The sequence below is a fragment of the Sciurus carolinensis genome, chromosome 4 (assembly GCF_902686445.1).
Source record: "Sciurus carolinensis chromosome 4, mSciCar1.2, whole genome shotgun sequence".
Taxonomy (NCBI): domain Eukaryota; kingdom Metazoa; phylum Chordata; class Mammalia; order Rodentia; family Sciuridae; genus Sciurus; species Sciurus carolinensis.
The window spans coordinates 53,788,315-53,807,518 of NC_062216.1; the positions used below are offsets into that span (position 1 = coordinate 53,788,315).

At 33.4% G+C, this 19,204-nt stretch overlaps 1 protein-coding gene across 1 annotated transcript in view; it reads right to left on the reverse strand.

Annotated features, from left to right (window-relative positions):
* Adam32 (ADAM metallopeptidase domain 32) overlaps window positions 1–19,204 on the reverse strand; it is a 159,594-nt gene that overhangs the window by 32,370 nt on the left and 108,020 nt on the right. Inside the window, exons 11-14 of the mRNA XM_047549669.1 lie at window positions 17,392–17,528; window positions 14,313–14,490; window positions 4,246–4,338; window positions 2,740–2,938 (exon numbers count right to left, since the gene is read on the reverse strand). Of these exons, the coding sequence (XP_047405625.1) occupies window positions 2,740–2,938; window positions 4,246–4,338; window positions 14,313–14,490; window positions 17,392–17,528 (607 nt within the window). The remainder of the gene's footprint in view (window positions 1–2,739; window positions 2,939–4,245; window positions 4,339–14,312; window positions 14,491–17,391; window positions 17,529–19,204) is intronic.

Sequence of the window (19,204 nt, forward strand, 5' to 3'; positions counted from 1 at the left end):
TCCAGCACTCATTTGTGTTAAACATGTTATAGATAACAGGGATAGAAGGAATTTTCCTCAGCAACATAAAGGCCATCTATGACAAACCCAAAGCCAACATCATAATTAATGGAGAAAAACTGACAGCATTTCCTCTAAAATCAAGAACAAGATAAGGCTATTCACTCTCACCACTTCTATTCAATACAGTTCTTGAAACTCTAGCCAGAGCTATCCGAGAGGGGAAGGAAATTAAAGGGATACAAATACAATAAGAAGTTGTCAAACTATCTATGTTTGCTGATGACATGATCCTCTATCTAGAGGACACAAAATATTCCACACAAGACTTGGAGAGCTGATAAATTCATCAAAGTAGCAACATAAAAGATCAACACCCATAAATCAATAGCTTTCCTATACTCCAACAGTGATTCTGCTGAGAAATAAATCAAGAAAATCATCTCATTCACAATAAATATAAAAAAATTGGGAATTAATCTATCCAAGAAAGTAAAAGTTCTCTACAACAAAAATTTTAGATCACTGAAAAAAGAAATTCAACAAGACTTTAGAAAATGGAAAGAACTCCCATGTTCTTGGATAGTATGCAAGATTAATATTGACAAAATATACTATACTATACTACCAAAAGAAAGAAAAAGAGTTAATCCCACCAAAATATCAATGACAAAATATCAGAATTAGAAAAACATCCTTAAATTCATTTGGAAGAAAAAGTGACCCAGAATAGCTAAAGCAATACTGAGCAATACAGGAGGCATCATAATACTTGATCTGAAATTATACTACAGGGCTATAGTAACAAAAGCAGCATGATATTGATATAAAATATGCATGAAAATAAATGAAAGAGAAGACACAGAAACAAACCCACATATGGACAGTCATCTGATACTTAACAAAAGTGTCACAAATATATGTTGGAGAGAAAGCAACCTTTTTAAACAAATGGTGCTGGGGAAACTGGATATATGTATAATTAATGAAACTAGATCCCTGTCTCTGATCCTGCACAAAAGTCAAATCAAAATGGATCAAAGACTTAGGAATTAGACCAGAAACCTCACAACTGCTAGAAGAAAACAGGGTCAACATTCCATTATATTGGTGCTATCACTGACTTCCTTAACTTCCTTATTTCTAAAGCTCAAGAAATAAGACGAAAAATAAATATGTGGGGTGCTATCAAATTAAAAAGCTTCTGCAAAGCAAAGAAAACAATTAAGAGCATGAAGAGAGAGTCTAGATGATGGGATAAAATCTTTTCCAGTTATTTCCCTAACAGGGGACTAATATCCAGAACATATAAAGAACTGAATAAACATCAAAAAAAATCAATAGATAAGCAAAAGAACTAAATGGACATTTTTCAAAAGAAGAAACACAAATGGTCAAAATGAGTATATGAAAAAAATGTTCAACATCTCTAACAATCAGGGGAATGCAAATCAAAACTATACTAGGATTTCATCTCATCTCACTCCAGTGAGAATAGTAACTATCAAGAATAATAAATAATAATAAATGCTGGCAAGGATGTAAGAGAAAAGGAACACTCATACATTGCTGATGGGACTACAAATTGGTGCAACCACTCTAGAAAGCAGTATGACGATTCCTCAGGAAACTAGGAATGTATTCAATGTATGACCTAGCTATCCTCTCCTTGGTATTTATCTAACAGAACTAAAATTAACAATACAGTCAATTAAATGTTTTTGCAGCACAATTCACAATAGCCAAATTATGAAATCAACCCAGATGCATCAATAAATAGATTAAGAAATTGTGGTACATATACATAATGGAGTTTTACTCAGTCATAAACAAGAATGAAATTATGGCATTTGCTGGTAAATGGATAGAATGGAGAACATTATCCTAAGTTAAATAGGTCAGTCTCAGAAAATTGGGTTGAATGCTTTCTCTCATATGTGGAAGCTAGAGCAAAATAATTAAATGAAGGAGGGGAAGATCAGACATCATAAAAATATGGGTAAGATCAGTACAGTAGAAGATGAAGAGGGAGAGGAGGAATAGGAAAGGGAAGAAAATGTGAAATGAATTTTTTTAATCATGCTATGTGCATATCTATATACCATAAGGAATTTCACCTTTATGTATAAGTAGAACCAATCAAAAATAAATAGATGAGCAAAAGGAAGATTAGTGAAGTAGGAAAAGAAGAATGGGAGGAGAGAATAGGGGAGAAAAATGGGGAGACATAAACTGAAACCAAATTCCATGCATGTACATTTTTTTAGGATGTACCCAACTATTATGTATAAATACAATGCTCTAATAAAAAATAATCTCTTAAACAAAAAAATGGTAAAATTTAAAAAGAGGTACAAATTTTCAGTTATGCATAAGGGATAAGTTTAGGAGATCTGAAATACAGAAATGTAACTATAGTAAACAATACTGTATTCAGTATTTAAATTTACTAAAAGGATAGATCTTAAGTTTTTTAAATTAAAAAGAAAGAAAATGGTAACTATGAAATGACTTTTAATTAATTTGATTGTGGTAAATACCTCACAACATATACATATATCAAAACATCAAGTCATACTTAAAGATATATAGTATTTATTGTCAACTATACTTCAATAGAGATGGAAAATTAATATAGATGTTAACAAGATTTTACATATATGTAATAAATATATATGACCTTGGTAATGTTAATAGCAATTGTGAAAAACAACTATTAAGATGTAACCAAAAAATTACCTTTTCCAAACCAGATTTCACACTTTTCATCCAGATCATGACAGTCTCCTTCATAACAAAAAAACTTATCATTTTTGCAAGTCTGTCCATTATGTACAAATATGTCTTGTGGACAACTTGGTGAACTTCCATTGCAAACCTCAGCCATATCACATTCAGGATGTACCATAGGTCTGCATGTAGTACCTGCTGCTGACAACTAACAGAAATTAAAATATAAAAAAAAAAAGTATTTCATGTAACATTGTCGAATTTTTCAATATTTCAAAAGTGTACTAATTATTTATAATTTTGATTCATTGTCTGGAACATCTTTTAGTATAAATCATTATTCCAATCATTAAAAATGAATTGAATGCTATCAATTAAAAGAGGAGATGAGACATATAAGAAAAAGTGGATATAATGAAAGCTAAAGTTTTCTTTGTGCTTTCAGTACAAGAAACAAAAAAAAAAAAATAAATTACATTTAACCTTGGAAAATTATTTCTTTTGAAAGAAAATATTTTAGTTAAATCAATTTCCAGATATTATTTATCTATTGAAACCACAGTTTATATTTCATACTTATAAACATACCATAATACTTACAAATACAAATTCTAAAAAGTTCTATGATAAACATGAAACATAAATAACTAAGAATGAAAGAAGGAAAATGGAAAAATGATTAGAGAAGCAAGTTCAACTATGGGAGATTTTGATGAAGAAGTAGCACTACAGTCTTTCTCCTGAATTATATTATAGTTAATCAATTGTTTCATAGATAGAATTCTGAAAATATATCAAGTGAGCATCTATATCATACTTGATTATTTCAAGTTAACACTAAGAATATTACAGAGGTAAGAATGTAACCAGATGAAAACATTCTAGGAAAAAATGTAAATGAAGCACAGTCAATTAAAGACAATCAGTAAGACAGGACCCATGGTAGATAGTTCAACAGAGACATTCTTTTATGGGAATCTTGTTACAAATGTATTGGAAGAACTGAAAAGAACAAAATGCAACAGCAATCAACATCTTTACCACATCAGTTAAAATGTGATTTTTTTAGTCAAATTATATTTGAATAGAAAGTTCACAGATTAAATTTTTTGCTTTAGGCACTATTTGTAAATTGTAACATCTAGTGACTTCCATTTTTTATACACATATGGAAAATTAATATAATTTTCAACTGCATGTGTACAGATATTTATCACAACCAGTAACATTTTTTATTTATAAAATTCCAAATATTGGATAGAGTGCAAGAATAACTGTCCCTTCCAGTGAAGATCTTCTATATTGAAGAATTCTAGAATAACTGTAAATTGGCATTAAACAATGATCCCAACACCTAACAAGGGTACTAAATCAGAAATAGGAATCTGAATTTATTATCTCTTTATTTATTTAAGAAGTCACTTATACTGACTTAAAACTATAGCTCTACATGTCCTAATGTATCCTACACATGATGCAATATGCTTGTAAAATTTTAGTAATCTTAAATCTTACTTGACAGTTTGTGCAGCAGGGTCCTGAATCACATTGCGATCCTTGTTTCAGTACACAGTTTGCAGGATCACAACAGCTAGCAGGTCCACATTGCTATAAATGAATGGAATTCACATGTAAATAACATGATAATAAAAATTTTGGTAGAAGCTGCATTCACTGAGCTTAATATTTTTATTTTGAGGATGGAAATGAATATTACCAACATTTATAATCTTAGCATTTCTAAACATTTTTTAAACACTAATGTAGAACTTTTACTTCAAATCATAACAGAGTAACAGATATTCCACTTATCTTACTATCCAACTAGAAAACCAGGGAGATAAATGGAGGTATTTTCTAATAGTATCAGACCATGATGATCTCAGTGACTTAAAAAGACAAAGATGACTGAAGTCACTGAATTATGGGAGAGATTATTGTTGAACAGTGATCCACCTAAGAAAAGAGCTCTAGATTTCTACATAGGTGACATTATTGCATGGGTTTAAAATATAGTAGACACTGCAGAAAAATAGGTGGACTTAAAGAAACAGTAATAAAAATATTCAAACAAACATAAAGGAAAAGGAAAAGATCAGAGTCCCCACTAACTGTAAGACAATATCAACACTCTAATATGTGTGCAACTGGACTTAAAAATTGGGAAAAGGTGAGAAGGTAAAGAAGTTATTACTGAAATTTTACCAAATGTGAAATAAACTAAAATCCTACACATCCAGGAAATTCATCTAAGTCCAAGCAGGATAAATATCAATAGAACCCTACACATGTACTTCTTGGTCAGCTGCTGAAACTCAAAGCTAAGATGAATATCTTGAAAACAGTCAGAAAATTAAATCACTTCATGCACAAGAAAATAAGACTTAATTACTAGTGACTTTTGAACAGAACTAAAATAAGCATGAAGAATATAAAATCTCCTCTTTAAAGAACCAAAAGAAAAAAATTATTAGTATTTAAGTCTACAAACAATGAACATGTCTTTTAAATATGAATATTAAATAAAAATATTTTCAGGTAAATAAACAGAAAATTTCTCGCTAATTAAGCAGCCCTATAAAAATTGCTAAAAGAGTTCTTTCTGGTCGGCTGAGAGTCTCAAGGTAGAAACTCAAATCTGCACAAATAAATGAAGCATTCTTGGAAGCATTGTGGGCAAACAAGAATGTTCCTGTTTCTTAAAATTCCCTTAACAGTGACCATATAATGTAAAAATAATACTAATATAATGTGATTTTAATAACCTTTGCAAAATGTAAAAATAAAATGTATGATAAGAATATCATTAAATGAGGAAGGAGGGAATGGAAGTATATTGCTTTAAGTTTTATATATTCTAAGTGAAGTTTTTACAACCATGTGATGGTAATCTAAGACACACTAAAGATACATATTATAATCCCTCAAGAAACCACTAAAAATAAGTCAACAAGTATAACTAGTAATGCAATTAAAGAGATAAAACAGAATACTAAAATGAGCTCAATTAATAAAAGAGAAATCAGGAAGAGGGAAGAAATGGTAGAAAAACAGAATAAACTATGCAAAAGGTAAATATGAAACCAACCATACTTATTATGACATAAATATAAGTGAATAAAACAAAAAATGCAGAGTTTATCGGTATGCATAAGAAAGTAATATCTAATGAGATGCTATCTACAAGAAATCAATATTAGCCATAAAGACAACCTAGCTAAAGTAAAGCGATGGAAAAGGAATGGCATGTAAACATGAATCATAAGAAATATTTTTATATGAAATCTTAAGCAATCAAATCCACGTCAGACAGTACAATCAGAGTAAAGAATATTTGCCAAAAATTATTTAAAAGTGTTGGATCAAGATGGTGGAGAGGAAACAGGTTTGGAGATCCCAACTTTTCCACAGTTCAGAATCAAAACTGAGAGAACAGCTATTCAGTGAGGTAGGTAACAGAGGGAATGCTCTCATGCACAGTGTTAGATTGTCGGAGACTTGGAGAAAGTCAGAAATTCCATTTACTGAGACAGAAAGAAAGAATTCATCAGCCCCAAACCTTGGCCCACAGAATCAGAGCAGTCTGGGAAGAGGGGTGACAAATAGAGAAACAATGAGAGATAAAGATGACACATTTGCCTCAGAAACAATGGTAGAAGAAAAACTCAGACTGAATTAAGTTGGGGCCAGAGCTGCAAAGTGGGATGATGCTGTAAGGGAACAGATAGATGAGAATGGTGGGAATGAGGTTAAGAGAATAATTATAAAAAATGGGCCCACTGTGCTGACCCCCCACATCCTTTCTTTGCCAAGAAACAATCTGCCTGCAACCCTGCCTGGCCTAACTGAGGCAGGGGTGAAGATCAGATAGTCAGTATAGGATATGAATGATGAGGGTTGAGAGAGGATAATGGCTGATTATCAAATAGGTTGTTAATCTTGAGATTGTGCTCCTGGGCACTCGGGATGGCTAACAATTAACCTCTACATCACTGCTCTCAGGCACATACACAAAGAAAGAAGGCAATAATTAAAAGGTCAGTTCTTGGGTCTAAGAAGGAGTAAGACACACCCCCTCCATGGGCTTTCCAGTTGTGAAGCTCCCTCCTCTTCAAAGAAGTCTGTCTCTATCACTTTCTTAAATAAAACTTGCTTTCTATGCTTGCCTTGGCTTTTTCTTTTTTGTTGTTGTTTTTAGAATGGCATTGGCCAAATTATATTGTTATATTATGCACATGCATGAATATGTAACAATGAATCCCACCAGTATACACAACTATAATGCACAATAAAAATATGAAAAAAATAAAAATAAAATACAGGGTTGAAGGTGTAGCTCAGATTCACAGCACATGCTATGTGTGAAACCTGCATTCAATCCCTAGCACCTTCCCACCTCACCACACACACACATACACACACACACACACACACACATGCAGCCTCTGCTAACCTCTAATTCTCTTTCTAACAATTTGTTTACTCTCGTTATCTCACCTACATAATCATATAATACATCATTTTGCATCAGGCTCATTGCACTTATTATGTTTTCAGGGTCCATTGATGTTGTAGGACATATCAAAGGAATTACATTTTTTTAAAGTTTTTGTTCTATTTATTATAGATGACAGCAGAATGCATTTTGACTCATTGTACACAAATGGAGTACATCTTTTCAAATGGTTGTACATGATGTAGAGTCACACCATTCGTGTAATCATACATGTACACAGGGCAATGGTGTGTGTCTCATTCCACCATCTTTCCTTCCCACTTCCCTCTCCCCTCCTCTCATTTCTCTCTACACAATCCAAAGTTCCTTCATTCTTCCCTTCCTCCTCTCACTTCCCCATTATGTATCAGCATCTATTTATCAGAGAAAACATTCGGCAATTGGTTTTTGGGGATTGGCTTATTTCACTTAGCACAATATTCTCCAACTCCATCCATTTACCTGCAAATGTCATAATTTCATTTTTCCTTAAGGCTGAGTAATATTACATTGTGGATATATACCACATTTTCTTTATCCATTTATCTGTTGAAGGGCATACAGGTTGGTTTCATAGTTGAGCTATTGTGAATTGAGCTGCTATAAATATTGATGTTGCTGAGCCACTGTAGTATGCTGATTTTAAGTCCTTTGGGTATAAACTGAGGAGGAGAATAACTGGGTCAAATGGTGGTTTCATTCCAAGTTTTCTGAGGAATTTATACTGCTTTTCATAATAGTCACACCAATTTGCAGTCCTACCAGCAATGTATGAGTGTACCCATTTCCTCATATCCTCACCAACATTTATTGTTGCTTGTATTCTTGATAATTGTCATTGTGAATAGAATGAGATAATATCTTAGAGTAGTTTTGACATGCATTTCTCTATTGCTAGAGATGTTGACATTTTTTCATATATTTGTTGATTGATTGTGAAGTGTCTGCTAAGTTTCTTAGCCCATTTATTGATTGGGTTCTTTGTATTTTTGGTGTTAAATTTTTTGAGTTCTTTATAAATTCTGGAGATTAGTGCTCTATCTGAAGTGTATGTGCTAAGATTTTTCTCCCACTTTGTAGGCTCTCTCTTCACATTATTGATTGTTTCCTTTGCTGAGAAAACGCTTTGTAGTTTGAATCCATCACAATATTGATTCTTGCTTTTATTTCTCGCTCTCTGGGAGTCTTAGGAAAAGTCTGGTCCTAAGCCAACATCATGAAGATTTGGGCCTGATTTTTCTTCTATTTTGTGCAGGGTCTCTGGTCTAATTCCTAGGTCCTTGATTCATTTTTAGTTGAGTTTTGTGCAGGATGAGAGATAGGGATTTAATTTCATTTTGCTGCATATGGATTTCCAGTTTTGCCAGCACCATTTGTTGAAGAGGCTACCTTTTCTCCATTGTATATTTTTGGCACCTTTGTCTAGTATGAGATACATGTATTTATGTGGGTTTCTCTGTGTCTTCTATTCTGTACCATTGGTCTCCCTGTCTATTTTGGTGCCAATACCATGCCATTTTTGTTATTTTTACTCTGTAGTATAGTTGAAGGTCTGGTATTGTGAAACCACCTGCTTTGCTCTTCCGGCTAAGGATTGCTTTGGTTATTCTGGGTCTCTTATTCTTCCAAATGAATTTCACAATTGCTTTCTCTATTTCTATGAGGTACATCATTGGGATTTTAATTGAAATTGCATTGAATATGTATAGCACTTTTGGTAGTATGGCCATTTTGACAATATTAATTCTGCCTATCCAAGAACATGGGAGATCTTTCCATCTTCTAAGGTTTTCTTTAATTTCTTTCTTAGTGTTCTGTAGTTCTCATTGTAGAGATCTTTCACCTCTTTCGTTAGATTGACTCCCAAGTATTTTTATGTTTAGGTTATTGTGAATGGGGTAGTTTCCTAATTTCTCTTTCAGAGGATTCATCACTTAATTGAAATGCATTAGATTTATGAGTGTTCAATTTATATCCTGCTACTTTGTTGAATTCATTTATTCATTCTAGAAATTTTCTGGCGGAATTTTTTAGATCCTCTAAATATAGAATCATGTCATCAGAAAATAGTTTGAGTTCTTCTTTTCCTATTACATACCTTTAATTTCTTTGGTCTGTCTGATTGCTCTGGCTAGAGTTTCAAGGACTATGTTGAATAGAAGTGGTGAAAAAGGGCAACCCTGTCTGGTTCCAGTTTCTAGAGGGAATGCTTTCAATTTTTCTCCATTTAGAATGATATTGGTCTTAGGCTTGGAATAGATAGCCTTTACAACATCGAGGTACATTCCTACTATCCTTAATTTTTCAAGTGTTCTGAGCATGAAGGGGTCCTATATTTTATCAAATGCTTTTTCTGCATATATTGAAATGATCATATGATTCTTAACTTTAAGTTTATTGATGTAATAAATTACATTTATTGATTTTCAGATGTTGAACCAATTTTGCATCCCTGGGATGAACCCCACTTGATCATGGTGCACTATATTTTAATATGTATTTGTATGAAATTTGCCAGAATTTTGTTAAGAATTTTTGCATCTATATTCATCAGGGATATTGGTTTGAAGTTTTCTCTCCTTGATGTGTCTCTGTCTGCTTTTGGTATCAGGGTGATACTAGCTTCATAGAATGAGTTTGGAAGTGTTCTCTCCTTTTCTATTTCATGGAGTACTTTGAGAAATATTTGTATTAGTACTTCTTGAAGGTCTTGTAGAACTCCACAGAGAATCCATCTGGTTCGGGCTTTTCTTGGTTACAAGACTTTTGACGGCTTCTTCTATTTCATTGCTTGAAATTGATCTATTTAAATTTTGTATGTACTCCAGATTCAGTTTGGGTGGATCGTGATCTCTAGAAACCTGTCAATGTGTTCAAGATTTTCAATTTTCTTGGAGTATAGATTTTCAAAATAGCTTCTAATTATGTTTTGTATTTCAGTATTGTCTGTTGTGATATTTCCTTTTCATCACAAATTTTAGTAATGTGAGTTTTCTCTCTCATTCTCTTCATTAGTGTGGCTAAGGGTTTTTGAATTTTATCATTGATTTCAAATTTCATTTCATTATGATCTATAGAATGCAGGTAGTATCTCAATTATTTTTGTATTTGCTAAGAGTTGCTTTGTGGCATAATATATGGTCTATTTTAGAGAAGAATTCATGTGCTGCTTAAAAGAAAGTGTACTCGCTCCTTGATGGACGAAATATTCTATATATGTCTGTTAAGTCCAAATTATTAATTGTTTATTTAGTTCTATAGTTTCTTTGTTTAGTTTTTGTTTGGAAGATATATCCAGTGGTGAGAGAGGTATGTTAAAATCACCCAGTATTATTGTGTTGTGGTCTATTTGATTCCTGAAAGAAAAGGGTTTGTTTGACAAACATAGATGCTCCATTGTTTGGGCATAAATATTTATGATTGTTATGTCTTTTGATGTTTAATTCCCTTAAGCATTGTGAAATGTCCTTCCTTATCCCTTCTAACTTTGGCTTTAGGTTCACTTTATGTGATATGAAGATGGAAACCCCTGCATTTTTACTGAGTCTGTGTGCATGATATGTTTTTTCCCAACCTTTCACCTTCAGTCTATGGATGTCTTTTCCTATGAGATGAGTCTCTTGAAGGCAGCATATTATTGAGTCTTTTTTTTTTTTAATCTATTGGTTTCCTCTTATATGTAATCTGATATTTTTCTCTCTCTTGGCCTTTAAAATTCTGTCTTTACTTTGTATGTTGGGCATTTTTATTATAATGTGTCTTGATACCAAACTGTTATAATTTTGTACATTTGGTGTCCTGTAAGCCTCTTGTATTTAATTTTCCATTTCATTCTTCAGGTTTGGGAATTTTTTCTGATATTACTTCATTTAATATATTATTCATTCCTTTGCTTTGTATCTCTGTGCCTTCCTCAATCCCAATAATTCTTAAGTTTGGTCTTTTCATGTTATCCCATAAATATCAGAGATTCTTTTCATGGTTTCTTACCATCTTCTCTGTGTAGTCAACTTTATTTTCAAGATTAAATATTTTGTCTAAGGTTCTTTCTTCCAAGTGATCTAGTCTGTTGGTGATGCTTTATATCAATTTGTTAAATTGGTTTATTGTTTCCTTCATTTCAAGGATTTCTGTTTGATTTTTTTTCAGCATCTCTATCTTTTTATTGAAATAACCTTTTGCTTCCTGCATTTGCTCTTTTAACTATTTATTAGAGTGTTTTTTTTAATTGCCTGCATTTGCTCACTTATATCATTCCTTTACTTCATGGATCATTTTAATTATGCATATTCTGAACTCGTTTTTTGACAATTTTTCTATTGTTCTGTCAATGGATTCGATTAATATAGCATCTTGGTTTGTTTGGGGAGCTTTCTTCCCTTGTTTTTTCATGTTTTTTTCGTGTATCTTCCCCTTTAGCAGTGCAGATCTGAGGTATTACTGTTTCCCCCCTTATAGGTTTATAGTGACCCTGCAGGTTTCCAATACCTGACCTCAAGGGGGACATCAATATTAACAGTATCCAATGCAAACAATATGCAGCCTTAAACCAAATAGCCCCTATTAAGATGTTAAGAGTATTGTTGCAATAAACAGGGAAGACGAGTTTGATTATTATCTACAGCATAAACAATAGGTCTTGAATAAATTCTACAATTTCTAATGGTGGACAAAGAAGATGGGGGAGGGGTATAGGGTGTAATGTTAATGAGGTAAGAAGTGATAATGAAGAGGTACTAGATATTAGGAAGAATGAAAGCAGAATCAAAAGATTGGTTGTTAGCAGGAGAAAAGGGATAAAGAGACTCTGAAGAAACAAATAAGTGGAAAATAGAGCAAAAAAAATCAAAAAATTAAAATAAAAAAAAAGCAACAACAAAACAGTAATAAAGTATTCAAACCTCCCAGTTTTCAGTAGCCTGATGCATGAAAGGTACTTGATTTCAAACATGAGGGGACATGAGAACAGGAAATGAAAAAAGAAAAAAGAAGAAAAAACTGGAGAAAAGAAAAAAGAGTCTTGAAGAAAAATTAAATAATTTTTTCTGTTCAATATCTTCTCTACCTCCTTTCTCTTCTGGTAGGCGGGGTTGTCTGGAGTTTGCTGGTAACTTCACCCTCAGATTAATGGGAGGATTAGACTTGGAGGTGGATTTCCCGGAGGCAGGGTATATTAATTACCAGTCCCTCTGGAAGACTACACCCCAGGATTCTCCTATGGGGTTCACTCGTGTGACACAGGAGCCTGGTCTTAGCCCCTTTCCTCACTTGTGTACCTACACTTCCAGGCCTATAATTTAGTCTCTAAATTGTATCTCTCCTGCCCCTACCCTTTTGATTTCCCAGTGAGGAACCTCTCTCTCTGGAGGTCCTGCTGCTGAGCACTAGGACCTGAGTACCTGTCTCTAAAAGTTGTTCTCTATTGGACAAGTCAGGACCAGGCATTGAAAGCTGTGCATCAGCCACATAGCTGCAGGCATTGGGTCAGTTGGTGGCTAAGGGGTGGTAGGGAGACTGGGGATTGAGGAGCCTGAGGGTCTGTTGATTGCCAAATCAGAGGGACCAGGTGCTCAGTGGAGTTATGGACCAGGCTGATGTTGGGTCCCAACAAGTGCTCCTGAGTTGTCTCTGGGATTCTGGTGGGTGTTGAGCTGGTTAGCTGGACAAGCTGGGATCAAGATGCCCTCACACCCTTTTCCCACCAACCAACCCCCTGCAAGGCTCTTTCCTGCCTCTGCATCAAGATGCTGGCTATTATCACACCTAGCAGGGATAGATCAGATACAACCAAGCCTGGAGGACCCTTAGTGATGATCTTTCAGGTCCTTGCTGTTATCCCTCGATGTAAGTGGTCACATCCCAAGTTGGTGACAGCAGCAGTGGCTAACCTGTAGGTACCTTGATAATGAGCTTCTAGTCTCTGGCAGGTGTCTCTAGAAGCAAGTTGGCCCTACTAAAGATGGCAGTGGAGGCAGCAGGGATAATCCAATATGGTGGCAGAGGTGTCCGAAGGCATTGGTAGATGGGAGCCAAAGCAAGGCATGTCTCGCAGGGTTGTGCAGGGATGTGGATGTGGTGGCCCAGATATTTTGCTGAGCATTTGCCTGTATTACTCGGGATTCAATTCCTGGTGCTGGGGAGCCAGGCATTCTCCCTAGAGAAATTCAGAACCTGCATAGTGAAGATAACTCTGATTCCTAAGTACGGAAGTCTAGAGTCTCATCGGAAAAGTGACTGGCTCAGGAGAAAAGGGGCACTTGGACCAATACTTTTAACAATTCAAAAATCCATTAGCAGGTGAATGATAAAGTATTGTGTATCTATAAAATAAACTACCACTCAAAGTAAAACAAAACTCAAAAATGCTTTATAATTCATGTTATATTATTCCATTTTAATGGTTTTCTGGATCAAAGAAAACTGACAGAATCAGGAGTAGAATTGTGAAAAACTAGAGAAGCATAAGCAAACTTTTGGAATGATGAAAATAATCTGTCTTAGTTGTACTGAAAGTTATATACATTTGTTGAAATTCAACCTGTCCTCTTAAAATGGGTACATATTATTATTTGCAGACCATACCCGAATAAAAATTTTTACAAGAAATAAATAAGAGTAAAGAGGAAGGACTCATTCTACCACCAGGTAATAATTTAGTAATTAAAAGAATATGATGGTGCATACAAGTAATTCAGACCCATGCATATACTGAGCCCTAATATAATTTCTGTCTTGTAATTAAGGGCACATGGTATACTTTTAAGAGATTAATCTTCAATAAACATTTATAAAATAACTGAAGTTTAAGCAAAGATTTGGAAACACATATTTAGTCTGGAATACAAAACCTCATTCTAAACTCCTTACCCATCATTAATAGATTTTGCACTACATTTTTAAACTTGTTCAAAATTTTTCAACCTATAAAACCTAGACAGTATTTTCTTATATGTACTTCAACCTGATTCACTTACTGTCAGTATTCTACATGATACTCAGACATATTTGTGATACAGAACATTTATGAAAAAGGAGATTAACTAAAATAACAAATTTATTTATCAGTGTTTCTAGTTATCGAACTTACTTCTGCAGTACCACAATCGCAGGCTTCTTCTCCCTCCACTTGGCCATTGCCACAAACTGGTCTCGGACTTTTCTGCATTTGAGGTTTATTCTGAAGACATTTGGCCCCCACATTTTCAATGAATTTTTTAAAAGCTCTTAAACTGCAATTGCTAAAAGTCTTCACACCACTGGATTGCCTAAAGGGGATCCATATAATGTCATTGTCAGTATACTTCTGAAAACACAATTCTATAGCATATGAGTTAAATTCAAAATGTTAAATTTAATAGGAAACAACAAGTGTCCATAATAAGTGTTCATAATTATTTGTGAGGGCGTCATGTGACTCCATTGGACTATATGTTTTTATTAAAATTAAGTACATATCAAAAAATAGGCAATTTAAATTGTCAGTTTAAATATAGGAAAAGGACTTGAGTAGACATTGATCCAAATAAAAATGATAACCAATTAACAAAAAATTTATTAAACAAATTATACTGTGCTTAGTCCTGAAATTCCTCAAAGATCTCAAAGAAACTGTGTATTTATCAAAATTTTATGTAGTTTTCTACATAACACTTACAAGGATACTTTAGAGAATACTTCCATATGATGAATCAATATAGGCACAATACAAATCTGCAATGCAAGGCAGTTGGTATTATCAACAGAATTTCAGGCCTTATAGACAGTGTATTTGTCTTCGAGTAGCAGTGAAATATTAAGTAGTAAAGAAATAAAAAGCCATGATTAGAACATAAATGAATACTGGGACAACATTCAGAGTTGTTGAAATGGAAGTGGGTATGAAGATACAGGCTAATGGCATTAGGAATGTTTTCAGTGCAATAATAGCAGAAAAAATCAAACTTTGGGAATGAGATGGACATCCACACACAGCAGTCAGGCAGAACTCCAAAGAGACAAAAATGAAATGATATAATCCAAGCTCTAAAATGAAACAATTTCCAAGCAAGATTACTATATCCAGCAAAGTTAAAATTTTCCAGGATAAGGATAAACTAAAAGAATTCATGCCCATTTTAAAGAAATTGAAATAGATCTGAGATTCTAAAAACCTCAAAAGTTAGTTTGTAAATCAAAGAATAAGTATTTGCAGATTTTTAAATTATATATATGATTAAGAGGTACGATGTGGTATTTTGTCACATATATTAATTGTGGAGTGCTTAAATAAAACTAACATGTCCCTCACTTCTTTGCTATAGCAAGAACACTTAAAATCTGCTCTTGACAATTTCAAGTATTGGCAGTTTATTAACTATTGTCTCCACTCTGTACAAATTTAACATAGCCAAGGTATGAAGTCAACCTAAATGTCCAGCAATGGACAAATGGATAAAAAAAGTGTGGTATGTTCAGTTAGTCCTCCAAATGCATATGTGGAATTGTAGATTCCACATCCTCAGATTCAATCAACCTCAGGTAGAAAGCATTGTTAAAGCATGTCTGTATTGAACACGTACAGAATTGTGATTTATAATTATTCCCTATACAACACAGTACAACAATGTTTTATGTAGCAATTACTTTGTGTTGGGTATTTCAACTAATCTAGGGATGATCTGAAGTATATAGAAGGATGTATATAGGTAATATGCAAAGGAAAGTTGAGTATCTCTTATCCAAAAAGCTAGAGAAGTTATTTCAGATTTTGGGTTTTTTCAGATTTTAGAATATTTGCATAGGGGACCCAGGTCTATGTACAAAAAAGCAGAGCAGAATGGTGGTTACCAAGGACCAAGAACTGGGGAGGGGAATGAGGAGACATTGATCACAATATTATTTATAACTTCAAATCCAGGTGTTTTTTACCCAATAATTCACTTTTTAACATTACATAATTCAATAAAATATTTCCTTAAATACTAATGTGATATGTTATTTTACTATAAACTTTAAATTTTGTTGATTGTATCATCAAAATTGAAACTTTAAGAAAAATTTTAATTCAAAACTATTTAATTTTCTTACCTAAAAATAGGGAAAATAATGCCCATCTACCTCATGGGGTTGTTGTGAGAATACAATATTATCAAATAAGTGAAGAACCTAATTCAACTCTCTGGCTTATATTAACATATAGAAGATTATTGGTGCTATTCACAATGGCTTCTCATTCTTTGCATAGTAGTTTCTGTATCAAACTAGTCTAAAAGAAAAATAAAAATTCTGCCTAAAGATTTAAAAAAAATTTGTTGTAGTCTGATAATATATTTTTAAAGATCCTTACTAATTGCTTTCATAAAATATGTCAAGATTTGGCAACTAATTAACCACGTATCCAATGGACTCTCACTTAGGCTTTTTGTACCCCAGGATCTTTTTTAAAAAACACATGGAAATAATATTTGTCTTACCTCCATGTCTTCTTTGAGAACTGACAAAGTAATATATGAGATGTGTCTTGAAAATGCAAACAATGCTATACATATATGGCATTTTTGGATTTTTGTTAAAAAGCAGGATAATCATAAGATATTTGTGAGATATTGATGACTATATATGAAGGTATTTTAAATATCACAAAGTACCATACAAATCTGAAGATTTATTAGCACTGATTCAAAACTCAGGTTGGTCACAAATTAGGTATCTGATCATAGGTAATTATCTTTTTTATAACTCAAGTTTCTCATGCATAAGCATAGAAACAGTAGTACCTTAACTCTAGGGTGATAATGAGAATCAAATAAATTAATAAATGTAAAGTTCTTAGAATAGTCTCTAGCACATATTAAGGACAATGTAAACATTTATTATCTTCATTATCATTAATACAAGACTCTGAGTGACCTACATAAAACATCTTATACCTACATAAAGATCCTAACTAAAAGTTTTCATACAATACATATCCTAAGGAAAATCCCTTGGTAATATATATTTTAATTGGATTTGCTATCCTTGATTGTCTTTTTCAGTATACCTCATTTTATACTACTCTTACATTTAAAGTTACATGTTAATATTTTATAGTGAACTTGATCCCTTTATAGCTAATTTGAGCTATAAGTACTATATTTAAAACAAAATAAATATAACCAGTAAATAAATCTCTTTTAATAACTTACAAGGCTTCTAAATTCATTGCACAGATGACTTCTGAACACCGACATTTCATTGGATCATCATATGGTATTCCCAGACTGAGTCCCAGCATTTGGGCAAAAATAACTGAAAATGCATCCAAAGTCATGCCCTTGGGATACTACAGTAAACAACAAAGAAAATTTAAATGAAAGGCATTTCATTGAAAGGGGTTAAAAAATGTAAAACTTTTCTAATTCTGAACATTAGTATTTTGGATCAAATATTTAAGGATAAGATTCCCTGGACTGAAGAGATGCTAAAGCTCTTAAGAAATTTCACTGAGATATAGGAATATTGAGTCAATGCTAATCTTTACTATAATGTAACAATTGAACACCTAACAGAGTAGGCACCATAACTATATAAAAGGGCTATTTCTGATGAGAAATTTTTTCATTAGACTTTTGGCCATATAGACCATATTCTTCAATTCACTCAATTTCATACAGCGACTCTGGTATTTATGTAAGATTAGATGTCTACATGATCTCCTACTAGCTCATGAAGTGGTCAAATAATAAAATTACTCAATGTAGTGTATTTTCTGCCTTCCCGCCAGGACCCACATTGACAGTGATTAGTATCAGGAGGAGCCACATAAAACAGATACAGACATGCAAGTCAGCATTCTTGGATTAGGCTGATCACATCAAATCAGTGCACAGATAACTTTCTTCCCCAGGAGAAATAAGATGCTGGTAATTCATGGTATGCAATGACATCATGATTTCTCAAATTAACACCACAGTTGACATAGAATAAGATATAGGTGGAAGCAAACTTGTCAGGTAAGTCAAGGCATTTAATTGCTAATGTGACAATAGTGATAATAAAATTTTTCGATCAACTTGCAAAAATGCTGACTTAAGGAGATCAAGTGGTCAATAGAACCTGGTTTCAAATCCATCTAAGAGTGAATACAAAAGAACTTGCAGATATAGCCTACTATTATTTTCTAAATTCCAGAACTATGGCTGGAACAGAAATTTGAGACCTTTCGCATATTGATCCCTAACAAATGAAGGGAGAGCTATTATGATGGGAAAGGCAATAGGAAGGCCCAAAATGCCCCCAACATGATAAATCAAAAGTAATATGGCATTCCTGGGGACATTACATAAACTAGCATCATCATCAAAGTTTGAAATTGTAGGATTACCGATACATATAACATCATCTTATTTACAAAAGCCAAGTGAAAAATGGAGAATAAATGCAAAAATTAATTTGGTAGAGATTTGCAATATGGTATCTTTACTGGAGCAAACCAACATGGTCTCTGGCAACTGGTATGCAGCAACTGACAAAGTAATTCCGTTCTTTTAATCCATCAGCAGCAAAAACAATCAAAAGTAGTTTGCATTCACTCACTAAAGGTGAAATCACAGGGGCTCAGTAAGTGCTGTAGTTGGCCTTATGCCTATGTCAACTCTCCCCTTCTGCTTGCTGTGATAATATAGCCCAGATTGTCTTTAGAGCCCACAAACCATCTCTGACCCCACTGTATTGTGGTGTACAGGAAATAGCAAGCATCACAAATGCATGTAAAATATATGCATTGTGGAGAGTAGGAAATAAAGTAATCTACCACAGCAGTTAAGTGCATTTGGGTGTAGTGGTCTGCAACTTATCAAGATACCCTTGTAAAATTAGACACAACATTATGTATTTTATGTATCCCACTATAATAAAATGGAACTATATGCTTGAAGGCCTTATTTGGATAGCAAAGGCAACATACACCATATTTGGACAAGTTTCTCTGAACAATGATCCAGGTATTCCATCACAGAT